The 13,744-nt window shown below is 54.2% G+C and overlaps 1 protein-coding gene across 14 annotated transcripts in view; it reads right to left on the bottom strand.

Moving 5' to 3' along the window:
• Nucleotides 1–13,744, bottom strand: part of ASTN2 (astrotactin 2) — a 324,948-nt gene that overhangs the window by 253,797 nt on the left and 57,407 nt on the right. For 9 of the 14 annotated variants that reach the window (XR_011089090.1, XM_068656627.1, XM_068656614.1 and 6 more), the window contains exon 2: nt 10,801–10,988. Coding sequence is in view for 13 of the 14 variants with exons in the window: in XM_068656614.1 (XP_068512715.1) it covers nt 10,801–10,988 (188 nt within the window). In the remaining variant the exon portion in view is untranslated. Of the gene's footprint in view, nt 1–10,800; nt 10,989–11,085; nt 11,219–11,609; nt 11,724–11,962; nt 12,260–12,721; nt 12,945–13,744 lie in introns of those variants that run through there. The other 5 variants (XM_068656617.1, XM_068656618.1, XM_068656619.1 and 2 more) reach the window with 5 other exon arrangements.

Below are 13,744 nucleotides of genomic sequence, written 5' to 3' on the forward strand. Positions count from 1 at the left end.
AGCTAGCCACGTGCCTCTCCTCCCAGCTGAAGGACCCCAGGGTGCTTGCCAAGGGAACACTGCAAAGCCATTACAGGGGACAGCAAAGGCTGTGAGGGTGCCCAAACTCTGTCCCCTCCTCTCCCCGGGGTGCTGCGAGGGGCTCTTCGGTGTCCCTGTGCTCCCCAGGCAAAGCCCCACCAGCCCCAGCCTGGTGCCAGAGGTGGTGGGGAGCCGGGTGGGCTCCGCAGGGCTATTTTACCAGAGAAAGAGGAGATTTGGGAGCTAATTTAGAGCTTGTGTTTCCTAAGCCCTTTCAGACACCGAGGCTATTGGCAGGCAGCGCTGCAGCCCCTGCCAGTCCCAGCAGCTATACAATGTCCTTTCATTGGCAAGGGCAGCGGCGGGGAAAAAATAACGCAGGGAAACAAGGGACGTGTGATGGAGAGCTTGGCTGAGGGCTCCCTCCCCCTCCCGGGCCTGCATGCCAAGGAGGAAGAGCATAAAGAAGTGAAAAGTGGCTGTTTAAAAAAGGAAAAAAAAATAAATAATAACCCCCAACACTGCTCGTTTTGCTAAGGGAAACGTGGCCAGCACGAGGAGACGGCCGGAGGTGTCCCCCAGCCATCACCTGCCCTGCGTGCTCCATGAGGACCTGTCCAGGACAAGGACACCAGGGGGTGGCTGGCACAGGGGCTGGGAGCCTCTGAGCTTGTCCCCAAAGCAGGCAGCTGGTCCCAAAGTGACTGCCCTGGGGATGCTGCAGGAGATGGGCGCTCACCCTGCACCACGGGGTGTGATTATGTTCATAAAACTCCCTGCAGCTGGAGCACCACGGCTGGGAGTGGAGACCACCGAGGGAATGAGATGAGCCCGATGTTTTATCACTATTGGCCTGGGAATTAAAAGAAAGAGAGCGGACGGGAGAGCGAGGAGACTCCCGGCCACCCAGCCAGAGCACGCACACCACTCCCACAGGTTGGTGTTTCCCCCAAACCCCTCTCAGCTGGGAAGGGCACTTCCACACCACCACAAACACCCGCAGAGCGCCGGAGGGAAGGTCAGGCCTGGCAGGGGGGCTGGGGGCTGGAAGGAAAGGTACGAGGTCTGGGGTGGGGCACACTGGGACTGGGGTACCCAAATGCAAAGCAGTCGGTATCCCACGGTGGGAACAGCTTGGTCAAACAAAATCCCTCCAGGTCTGTCCCTCTGTCTCACTCCAGCCCCAGCCGTCCCTGCACACCACGCAGTTGTGGAAATGCTGGTGCAAACCCACACGTCCCTTGGAGGCAGCAGAGGAAACCCAAGACAGGAATCAGTTGGTATCTCCCTTCCGAGGAGCTACGGGCTGAGGTGGGAGGAGGATCAGGTCCCTTCATTTTCGACTTTTGCAAGGTTATTTCCTCACTGGCAGCACTAAGCAGCAGCTACTCCAACAGCTTGGGTGACTGCTCCCCCCCTCAGCCCCCAGAGAGCTGAGGACAAGCGGTGAGGGCGGCAGTTCAAGCACACAGCGAGGGCGAGGAGGACGGCGAGCAGCCCCACGCTGCCTCTGCTGCTCCAGCACTGAGCCCAGCACCACCCTGAGCATCCCAGGTGGGTCTGTAAAGGGCAGGCAGCAAAGAAGGAGCTGAGATCTGTCAGCCTGCACCCAAGGGCTGCCCAAGACAACACGTCCACAGCCTTTGGGGCTGAACAAGGCCAGCAGCACGCTGGCTGCATCACCCCGGGCTCGGGGAGCTGCAGGCAGTGACAGCAGCAGACTCTCCGTGCAGGAAAAAGGCTCACAAAAAGCCTTCGTGTGCAGCTCACAGCCTTCCCCAGCCAGGGGGGGCACGGCCACATCCTCATCTCCTCCTTAAACCTGACCAAGGGCACAAACCTTCCCCGATAACCCCGTCCTCAGCCGCCACGCGCCCTGCAGCTCGTTAGCTGGATGCTGCAAAGCACAGGGAGTCTTTGGCACTAATTCAAGCAGGAGGTCGAGGTACGTGCAGCTTTTGTCTCATTTCTGTTTGTTTCTGCGAGCCTTGTAGCAAGCGTGCCCTTTGGTTGCAATTTGTAAGCCAGGCTTTTCTTTGCCTAACCCCTCGCCGCCGGTGACTGGCAGCCCAACCACTCCAGCGGCTCAGGAGCCTCGAGAAGCAGCTTTCTGCTCACTGCCTCCACTATTTTCCTCTCCAAAAAGCAGGAGGCTGGATGTAGCACTCACCTGGATGCAGCAAAGGGGCCACGGGTGGATTTGAACCCATGGGGTCCCCTAGGGGGAAGGGGAGACAGCGTCCGAGGAGCCGCACGTCCCTCCTCGCACCCCGAGCGCCCAGAAGGGAGGTGGGGGAGCTGCCTCTTGGCTACTGCCACCAGCACCACGGCCCCACCCCAAGGCTCAGGATTTAGGGTTGTGGTGAGGAAAGTCCTGCTCAGGACAGTGAGTGAGCTGCAGCTCGCCACAGGGATGGCTGGTGATGGGGATGTAACCAGAAATACCCCCGAAAAGAGGAGCAGAGTCACTAGACATTGCTATGGCACCAGCCTGCCGTGCTGCCATCCTCCTGCAGGATGTTTCGTGCTTCCCCATCCAAAAAAACAAGAAGGACAGTGCGAGAAACATAATGAAGCAATATTAATTGTGGAAGAAGCAGGCCAGCTGGCTGATAACACTCAGTACTGAACCCTAACAGCTCCTGGTCCCTGCTCAGCGGCGCTTTGTGCTCAGCCAGGCCCAGCAGGGTGAGCTGGGGCTGCCCGCGCCCCCCCAGCCGCTGCAGTGCCTCACCCAGCACCCAGCCAGGGCAAAGCCAGCCTGAGCCAAGGCCTTCAAAAATCGTTATTTTCCTGCGGCTATAGATAATTGGATTTTTTTATTTTTTTTATTTTTAATAACCACCATTAGTTTATTTTCTTCGCTGCGCACCACGGACACCTTGTGGAGGCTAGAAGGGAGCTCCTTGCCTTTGTCCGGGGCGGCAACGCGGAGTGGGAGCAAGGACAGGTAAAAATAACCACACTTGGCCTGATGCTGCTCCCAATTAAGCCGGTGGGAATCCTGCCCAATTTCCTACAGCAGCAAGATCCACACACACACATGCACACACTTTTTTTTTTTCCCCTCAAAGAAGTTCTCAGCTATATCAGCAGCCCTGTGACAACCAGTACAACCACCCATGTGCAAGCTTCCCCCTCTATTTAACATGAGCAGGTCTCGAAGCATCCCCTCAAAATAAAAAAGGAGCAGATCACAGATAACCGGGTTTGGGTTTGTTTCCAGCAGTTCCCTGGTTCCCAGGGGATGGCTGCTCACCAGACTCACCGTTCTCACCCATGGCACTGCCTGCATCTGGTTTAGCCACAGTTATTTTAAAAATAAAATAAGAAAGAGCTTATCAAGATTTTCAACGCATGGTTTATCTGCTTAGGCAGTTTCACATCAGCTGAAACGAAAGCGTGAGTGCTTTTGGGGAGGATATGGGAAGCGCTGAAGAATGGAAACATTTCATTCCGACACGTTACCAACAAAGAGCGCGCTGCCTTGGCGCATCGCAATGCTGCCTCGTGAAACTAAGGCCGATTCATTTGAAATAAAAAAAAAGCCCCTAATGAAATCAAACACCGTATTTCTGGGGACAAACAAGATATTGCGTTTCATCCCGTCATTAAAACTTGTTCCTGTCTTCGTGCTCTGCCAGCAAAACGAGAGTTCACGCTTTTGTAGTGCTGTAACACAAAAATCTTCCCCAACATCTCCGAGCTCCTCCACATCAGCTTTATCACAGTTCACCTTCACACGAGCCAACTCCCGATCCTGATAACGTTTAACTGATAACAAGCGTTTCTAACAGGCACCACACAGGTTTCCAAACAAGAATAACTACCACAAGGAGGAAGATCTGCAAACAGCAGCAGGCTCAAAGGAATAAGCAGGACGTCACGCTTCTCGTCTGAACCAGTGTCCCCAGCGCAGAGACAAAATGTGCCACCCAGCACCCATGTCCCCAGCGTGGATTCTCATTTGGGGACTGTTTTAACTCAGCACACCAAAGGGGTTTTGCAGCCCAGCACAGAGCCCAGCACCGCTCCCCTGCCCCACAAAACGCTCGGCAGGTCCCACTTGCCTGGGCACACTCATCTCAAAGCCAGCCTGGGTGTCACGACCACCACTACCACACCCCAGGCAGTTCGAGGCTGGCAATTTAGGGTGATTAGATCTAGGCTGGTCGCTGCAGAGCATTTCTGCCTTTACTCCAGTGTTCCAAGGCACCTAGCAAGCGCCTGGTGCTTTACGCTCAGACACCACGCAGAAAATCAGCAGGGGGCTGCTGCACGGAGCGGCTCCCTCCAGGAGCTCAGCCAGGCTTCCTGCAGCGGGGGCGAGGACGACAGCCCCGTGCGGGACGGGGATGCTCCTTCCTCTCCCCCAGCTCTGCAAGCCGGAGCTGGCCCAGCAGAGCTCGGCTGTTCCATCTGCTCATCCACGCTGAGAGAAAGGGCGCTGAGAAAAGGTCCAGGCTCCGCGACGCACACGGTGCCCCCTGACACCGATGCTGCACGAGCATTTCTCCCGGACAGATGGCAGGAAGGGGGAGAGGGAGGAGGAGGAAGGAAGGGAACGAGCTCGGGATAAGAAGCTGCAATCTGTGAACTCACAGCCCGGTGCAACCCCCTACCAAAGCGTGCTCGGTGTTGGCAGCAAGGAGGTACAGACAGGGCGAGGGCAGACACACAGCGCCACGCTCGTTGCCCACGTTTCGAGCCATGAGCTAACCCTGCACTGCTCCTCTCCCCTCTTCCCAAAATATCCGTTCCTCCTCCATCTCCTCATCACTTCAGCATCCCCATTCCAGCTCGAGCATCCCCCAACTTCACAGACTACCTTTCCAACGGGAGCTCCTGCCTTTCCCCCTCCAACCACTCTCCTTTTTCAGTACGCTGAGGTTGGGAAACGTCTACGGCAGCAGATGCAGCCCACGCGTTTGATGCCATCTGCAAAACGCAGGCCCCTCCCGAGCGCCTCTCCGTGCTGCTTCTCCCCAAGCACCGACTTGGATTGCCCTGGGGATGACACGAGAAAGTTAGTTTGCTGCTCAGTTCAGATGAACTAGGAGTATTTATTCATCCTCACTTTATCAGAGATGCAAATCAAGCACTCCAGTTACATATTTTAACACAGTGGGGGGGATCTGCGAGATAGAAAGCTGGGAAGTGTCTAATGTATTCACAGCAACTAAGGTAGAAAACACAGATTAGTGGAGAGTTATTAACATAACAGGTGCCTTTGTCACAAAGGTGACACTTTAAAGACAAATCCCCCCCAAACAAACTCCCTAAACACAGGAGCGTGTCACTAATTGCAGTCGGCACCTGCATTGTACCATCCCTGCAAGGAGGGGTAACCGAAGAGGCTGCTTCTCCCAGCCCAGAAAGAGTTGGTTAATGGAGTCTGGGGACAAAACTCGAAGCTGGAGCAGGTCCCCAGCCCGGGGACAAGCAGATGCCACCACCACGGCAGGAGGACCAGGACCCCTGCAGCCCTGGATGCCCCCTGGATGCACCCGTGGGTCCGTACAGCTCCTCCTGGCCCCACAGATCAGGAGGGGGATGGCTCTCAGACAAGGACACACTGGATCCAATTAGAAAAAAACGTCTCATTGGAGATCAATTTAGCTCTTTAATACGTTTCAGATAAGGAAATCTGCTGCGGCAGCGATTTTTTCCCCTGCCCTAATTAATTCCTAAACATATCGCAGGCTGGGAGCGCGTGTTTTATGAATCCGGTTGACCTCCTGGTGCAGAAATGATGACACAGATGCTGTGCCTTCTTCATTACCTCATTATTCACGTTCCACCCGCTCTCCAAACGAGCTGCCTGCCCCCAGCAAGGAGGCAGAGCAGGGCTCCAGCAGCACCTGCACCCCCGGGAGCACTTGGCTCCTCCAGAGGGGTTCCCTACACCCCCAGCAGCACGGGGCCACGGGACTTTTGGGGCAGCCAAGCTAAATCCAGGAGCCTAACACGAACGGGGCTCCTCAAGGAAACACAGGTAGCATGGCACAGAGCGAGACAGTCACAGAGTTGTTACAGGTCACGGGAGGAAAAAAAGTTTAAGGAACATAAGGCAAACGAATGCACTTCTGGAGAGTGCACTTCTGTAGAGAAGCAGCTCCAGAAAGGAGGCAGCAGCTCCTAAACCCCAAAACCTCTCAGATGTGTCCGCACTGATTCCAAAGGAAGGCGCTGAGCCCCCCAGGAAGGCCGCTGGTTGGTCCCCCCCCCCAGCACCACAAGGTTTCTTGGGGCCACAGCATCCCTCCCCGGCTCCACTTCAGATCAGGATGCTGAATCAGAGAGGAGCATTTCGGAGCACACTTTACACCATCTCGGAAGCTGACAGAGCACAGCACCAATGCCTGATCATTAGGGAGATGTCAGGATGCTTAAGAAGAAAAGAGGAAACTCATATAAATAAGAGCTGAAAAATCTGCCGGGAGACCTAGAAACCAGCAGCTGCCTCCTGCCACGGGCAGCCAGCAGAAAGCAGGAAGCAAAAATAAAAAATAAAAGCCATCAGCCTGATGAGGTCTGGTCACCTTTTATTCCAGACGCTCCAATAGTGCCTCGCAGGGAGATGGTATGAGATGAAATGCGAGTTTTTTCTTGTTCCCATCCTCACAGATGCCCACCTCGCTGCTGCTGGAGGCAGAGCAGAGGCAGCGAGTGGTGGCTTACATGCACACGGGCACGTTCCCAGCTTGGATCTCCCAAATTCCCCTGGCAGCCGCTGCTGGCATCGTTTGCACAGGTGTAGGGCACAGAAAGCCAGCCCGCAGCACCCGTACCTGCATTTTCTTGGCTTCTGCAAGAGCAGATCCGCCAGGAACACCGCAGCAGGATGCAACAGGACTTCATCTCCACTCCTTGACAGCCCCAACCGGGGAAGGTTTGAGGCATGCACGAGGTGGCTGTACCCCTGTGTCACCTCCTGTGGGGTCCCCAAACCTGCACACACCACCTGCGGGGGCAGGAGGAGCTGGTGGGTGCAGCGCAGGGAACCACAAGCCTGCCAAAGAGCTCAAGCGTGACCAGAAATGGCTCAGTTCAAGGGAAATTGAGCTCGTCCTGGTACCTGCAGCCCCGCATCCTGCAGATAGGCGCCCACCCACAGCTGGGAAACGCGGCTCTGGGCCCCGATCTGCAGAGACACAGAACGGTAACTGCAGAGGCACAATATGGTGGGAAAAATCTCTCTTATGTTTTGTTAAATTCCGCAATTTGCAAGGCTGGAATAATTAGTAGCTTAAAATGTTTTGACACAAGAGGCCCCAATAATCATGATAAATCATATCAGGCATATGCCCAGATCCTTGAAGTGACAGATGACAAACAGAGCAGTGACAAGACGCTCTATCATGCGGGGAATCATTGAGTTAATGGAAGAATTATTGCTTCTGAAATCCACTCCAGTCCTATTGTGGGGAACATTCCAATTTATCAAAGCCAAATGAACATTAATTGCTGCAGCCTGGTAAGTTTTCGAGCTGCTGTGACCTTCATTGAATTTTAATCCAAAACAGATAAGATTTACTTCCACACAAGAGGAAACAACACAATTAAACCCAAATGACAGCTAAGATTATGGGGAAAAAACACAACAGGCGTAATGACAAAAATATTGATTCCTTTCTACTTGACACTGCAAAAAAAAAGAGAGTAAATAAATAAAATCTAGCATTTGCTTTTCTTCTTTTTTTTTTTTTCTTCCCTTTTCATTTCAGAGACAAATCTTAGATGCTCAAGCCAAAAGGAAAGGGGTGGCAGACAGTAATGGAGACCGAATTCCCTCTAACTACAGTAATTAATGTTATGTTTCACTGGGGAGAGATTAAGGCAAAACAGTGAGGTAAGAAAAAAAAAAAAAAAAAAAAGAGAAGTGTTTTGTTGTTACAGCTAGCCTTGAGCTTGGGGAGAGGCACGAAGAGGGTCACGGCTGCCCCTTACCCACCACTTACTTCCCCCCCAGTACCCCAAAGGATCCAGGTCTGAATTAGCCCAGAATTAGCCAAGGCGGTGCATCAGGAGGGAACCCAAAGGCAAAAAAAAACAACAAACAAACCCATCCCGAGCCAGCCAGCCACGCACAGACAACCAACATCACTGGGGAAAAAAACAGTAACAGAAGCAGAAAGGCAAATTAAATGAGAGCAATGCTGAGATTTGGTTATCTGAGGTCAGAAGCGAGCCGGCTCCCCAGGCGGCGCAGCGGGGCTCCTGGCTTCGGAGGCAGAGCACGAGCGAGGAGCAGAGGCAGCCAGGTCATAAACATCTACACAAACCCACAGCAACGTCTCTGCACGAGAGGCTTCGCCTTGGAGACGTCTCTCTGGCCAATAAAGCTTTGCCAGAACACTCCCTAAACACGTCAAGCCGGGAATTAGAGAGATCCCACCAGGCAAACCTTACCCAGCTTCCTATAACTCAGCTGGAGGATGCCAGGACAGGTAGCAGCGTGTGTTGCAGTCACTTACAGGAGATTGAAGGGAGCTCTTCCCAGCGGCTGCTCCCGGCCCCTGCGGCGAGACACCAGCCCCGTGATGAACGGGGCACGCAGGGACTGAGCTCCGGGTGGGCAGGAGCACGGGAGCTTCTGTGGGGAGCGAGGGCACGAAGGAGGGTGACACAGTGACATCGAGGCGAATGGCACAGCAGGAACAGGGCTGGGGACGTGGCAGGCACGAGGGAAGACAGGAGTGGGGCACCCAGGGGGCCAGGCTGGCACCCAGAGGGCTGGGGGGGTTCTCCAGGATGCTACATAGCTGGGGTGAGGATGGAGAGTAAAAGCACGGGAGAGCAGCCCGGACAAAGCTCGGGGACTCGGGTGAAACCTTTAACCCAAGAAACAGACTTCTGACCAGTTCTACTTCGGCTGCACAAACCCATGTGGCTTTGAGAAGGAAAAATAACAACCACAAAACACATTTACCTTCTGCTAGCTGCTCCAAACTTGGCTTAGGTTCTCTCAGAAAAAAGTTAATGAATCTTCCAAAATACTGTGTCAGGTTTCCAGTCCCTGTGACGAGATCCTGACCCGGGGAAGATGTGCCTGGGGCTCTGGCACAGCTCTGCCTGCCCCCAGCCCTGACCAGGACCTCGGATCCCACTGCCAGGAGCATCAGGTCTTGTAAGGAAAGCAGAGGTGTGTGAAAGCAGAGGTCTGTGCACAAGGAACTCTTGTTGCTGTCATCTTCACCTTGCTCACCTACAAGGGAAGGCTCAGGGCACGCGTTGGCTCTCACACCAGTGCCGCGGCTGCTCCCGTGTTACTGATTCAGCGGTGCGTGGCACAGCACGCCGTCAGCAGCCAGCCCAGGAGCAGAGCACAGGAACATCTCCTCTCTGCTATGCACGGGCTTGTCTTCAGTTCCACCCAACTGCCACCACGGCACCTACATCACAACTTACAGCAAACGAAGGCTCTGGGTAGGAATTTTTCAAATAAAACCTCCCTCCCTTTCTCCAAAGCATCAATCCATTGCAATCATCACTTTGCAACCCAGGGATTGAGCTTTGCACACCCCTGACTTGGGTTTTGCTCTTTTATTCCTTGCTCTCTCTCTCTCGTACTTTTTTTCAGGCTCATTTTTTCGGTATCCCAGTTCCACCTCCCCCCCATACTCCATCACGCTGACATTTTTAGCAGGATGTAAGAAGTGTTCCCGGCCCAATCCGCTGAGCTGCGGTGCCCAGCTCCTGTCCCTGCTGCCATGCCGCTATCATATTAGGTCTTATCTCGCCCAACAGCCTCAATGCAAAGCCTCTCTCCGCATTCACATGCGCTCAGTGCCCAATCTAAAGCCTCACTGACAAGGGCTGAGACACTCCAAAACACAGATTTAAGTTGTAGAAGCCAAATAGCTGCTTGTTCAAGTGGAGAGAGAGGAAAAAAAAAAAAGGCTTCACGCAGCTACCGTCTCTGCTCCTCCTTCCAAAATGAAAAACCAGAAGGTGCGGAGACAGCACGCAGGCTGTGAGACATGCACAGAGGCACCTTTTGCAGAGGTTGGTGACGTGCACACACACACACACCACTCAGGGGACCTACAAGTTTGGCTTTTTTTTTTTCTTCCACCTTTTCTTTGAGGGGCAGCTCCTCTCAAAGGCAGGTAGGAGCAGTCCGTTTGGTCCCAGTTTACAGAGGGAACTGTAAAGCACGGAGGGATGGTGCACCAGATTCGGACACACGGGTAACTACCTCACAAGGTACTGAGCACAGCATCTCAGAAGGCAGCAGAGCACACACGTATGATAATAAAATGCCACAAAAACACCCGAGATGAGGGGTACTCAAAGCATTTCGATCACTCTCAGGTTAAACTTACGCTCTGGAAAAAAAAAAAAAGGATCATACTATGGCTTGTACCCACTCAATAGGTAAAATTCAGTTTACAAAATCTTCAAAAAAGAAGTGATCGAGCCCCTGATCTTGCCTTTGAACACGCCAGAATGCAGGACCAAGGAGAAACACCCCACTAACACGCTGCAACAGTTGCCAGCAGAGGCACGAGGACTCACAAGCTTCCTGCTGTCCTCCCAGCAGCACCTTCCCCTCAGTCTGTTGGTTTATTTTATTTCATTCTCACAGAAGATTTTCCTTCTTTTGCTGGCCCATTTGAACACGTTTCTCCCTCTCTGGGGGCTCAGAGTCAGACGAGGAGCACAGAAGGGACGCAGACACGTGCAAACCAGACTCTCCAACCTGTCCTGTACCACCTCCCGTCCCCTCCCCGATGTCCCCCATGCCCTTGGCCACAGCTGGCAGCTCCGACTCACCATGACAGAGATGTGAAGAATGTGCATCTGCTCCTCCACTATCTCCGAAGGCTCCTGGAGGCTGGGAGGGGTGGCCCGGGAGAGCTGCTCGGCGCTGCTCATGGAGACGTGGAAGTACAGGGTGCCGTTCTCCAGCCACTGCTGCTTCCAGTGCACCAGCGAGATGTCAGCCACCGTCCCCGACATCTCTGCAGGGACAGAACACACAACCCAGGGTCAGATTGCTGCACGATGCTGGAAGGCAGGCATTCAGCAGCCCTGCAGATCAGGGCTGGTGAGTCTCACCCCTAGGACTACCTTCCTGCTGGATGAACCTGAGCACTGCTTTTCAGTCTCTGTCTGCTATTTCCCCTGCATACGGACAGGAACGGTTTTCTTCCTTAATAAAAGCAAGGGGCTATGAGGTGCCCTGGGATTTCTGGACAAGAAAAGCAATGACAGTAAGTAAAATGCTGCACAGGACTCCATAAACCTCCTACAGGTTGCCCAGCAAGCTGCTGGAAGAAGCCCCCGGCGGTCTGCAGCCAGGCCCAGTGGAGGTTTGCTGGTGGGCAGGAGGCAGATGGAGGGCACACGGTGCCAAACGAGCCAAAACACAGAGAAGCGTGCACGCTCTGGTGGTGTTTACACCAGAAACCTTCTTCCAGGTAGCACCAGAGCTGTGTTTAGCAGGACCAGTCCCAGCTCAGGCTAACAAGCACCAGCAAGGAAAGCTACCCACCAAGCTTGACAAATATCGGCCTCGGGGCTGCACTTCTGCTTGTCTGCCCCTAATTTTACCTGCCACGTCCCCCCCGGCGGTGACTTACAGCCTCAGCCCGCCAGGATCCAGGACGCCAGCACCCCAATGCCAGCACCCAAAGCAGCAACAAGACATTTACAGCACCACGCCTGGTTAATTAGGGGTTGGGACACTGCACAACCAAAAGCAAGCCCCAGGTGTGCACCCCCAGCCCACCCAGAGGCAGCAGCTCCGGGGCTCAGCTGCGGCTCCAGCCTCGGCCAGGCAGCAGCAGGAGCGCTGACAGCTCCGCAGCTGCCCATCAAGTTTTGAACAGCTCTCTGCAAAGAGCCACTTTGTCAGTTTGGCAGCCAAACCAAAGCCAAAAAAAAAAAAAAAATCCGAGTGCAAAATAAGCCAAAATATTTCTCCTTCCACCACCTCTTTCTGTGTGTGTTTGTTTTTCCATCTGCAGCACAAGCGCTGGGAAGGCAGGCGGGCTCCTGGTGGCGGTCCTCTTAGTCACCGGGCCCACGGCTTCAGCAGCCATCCACGTTGTGGGGGACCCGAATCCAATTCCCTTCTGTTTGGGAAGAGGAACCCAACGCCTGACTCCAGTGGATCGTGACACACTTCGTAATCCTCGACAAATGCTCTGCCTTACATAGATGTTTGCACCTTCTGTGGTGTGGCAGCTGAGGGGCATCCCTCCTCCTGAGGGGACAGGAGTTGTTGGCTGCACTGGCAGCTTTCTGCTGTGCAGAGGACACTTCTTTACTACTTCTTTACACTTCTTTACAGTTACTATCAGAGTAACTTCTTTTTTTGGTCTGCAAAGCACCTCAGAGTAACTGGGGGTGTCTGCTTCAGAAAGGCCAGAGGCCCAAGTGCAGCTTCCCCCTGCACAGAGGTGGGGATGGAGACGAGGTCCTCCCCACCACCCACAACAAGGTCACCAGGGGAGGACGCAGATCCTTGCCCTGCCCATGGAGCACCAGGAGCAGCTGGGGCATTTTGCTTTCCATTTTCCCGAACACAGCTGGGCAAAAGCACACCCAGCTCCGAGGGGAAACAAAGACGTGAGCCCAGCTGAGGCCATCCCGAGGAGCTACCAGCACCAGAGTCTTTCAAGGCACCCAGGTGCTGGACCACTGGTAGCCCCCCCAGGCTGCAAGACCAGGTACTTCCACTGCCACAGACCTTCTCCATTCCTCAGAAATACTTTTTCTTAGCCCTGAAACCAATGCGTTTTCAGCAGCGGCTCCTGGCTTTGTGCCACAGATCAAAGCCGACGCAGCCCCCCCTGCTCACGGAGAAGTCCCCACCGCGCCACGGCAGGGCTCAGCAGAGCTGCTCCTGGGGGGTGCCCCCAGCCCCTCCGCTGCCGCAGCACATCACAGCCCCGCCGAGGGCAGGGACAAGGTTACCCCATTACTGCCAACCCCCTTATTCAGCACCTCGCTAATTATGCTGCTGGCATAGCGCTGCCAGCTGAACCTCATCGAGGGCTGTGCTCATTATCGCTGCCTCCCAAGCACAGCGCCGGTCGTTATCCCCAATCTCTGCGCACATCTGAGCACTCAAAGTGAAAAAACTAAACAGCTCCTGACCATGCATGGGATCCATAAAGAGCCCACGCTTGCACTTTGGAGGGGATGCATGAACTCACTGTCACATCTCTGTCATTGCAATGAGATGTCTCCTAATAATCCCTTCTCTGCTTTAATATAAATAGCTGTTTGCTGGAGCAAATCAGTAGCAAGAGGGGCTGCTTGCAGTCTTTACCCTGTAAATCTAGCCAGCCCTGTGGCTCACGCTCCAGGACAGGAGCTGGTGCAAGCTCGAACTGTCTAACAAAATGAACACCTTCCCTCTCAGCTGCAAAGAATCACAGAACTATTAGGGATGGAAAAGCCCTCCAACACCATCTGGTCCAACCATCCCCCTACCACCCATGTCACCACTAAACCCTCTCCCCAAGCACCACGTCCAACCTGTCCTTGAACACCCCCAGGGACGGTGACTCCACCACCTCCCTGGGCAACCCGTCCCAGTGCCTGACTGCTCTTTCTGAGCAGAAATGTCTCCTCATTTCCAACCTGAACCTCCCCTGGCACAACTTGAGGCCATTCCCTCCAGTCCTATCACAGTTACCTGTGAGAAGAGGCCGACCCCAGCTCCCCACCCCTTCCTTTCAGGCAGTTGCAGAGAGCAATGAGGTCT

Source organism: Anas acuta, chromosome 20 (assembly GCF_963932015.1).
Source record: "Anas acuta chromosome 20, bAnaAcu1.1, whole genome shotgun sequence".
Taxonomy (NCBI): Eukaryota; Metazoa; Chordata; class Aves; order Anseriformes; family Anatidae; genus Anas; species Anas acuta.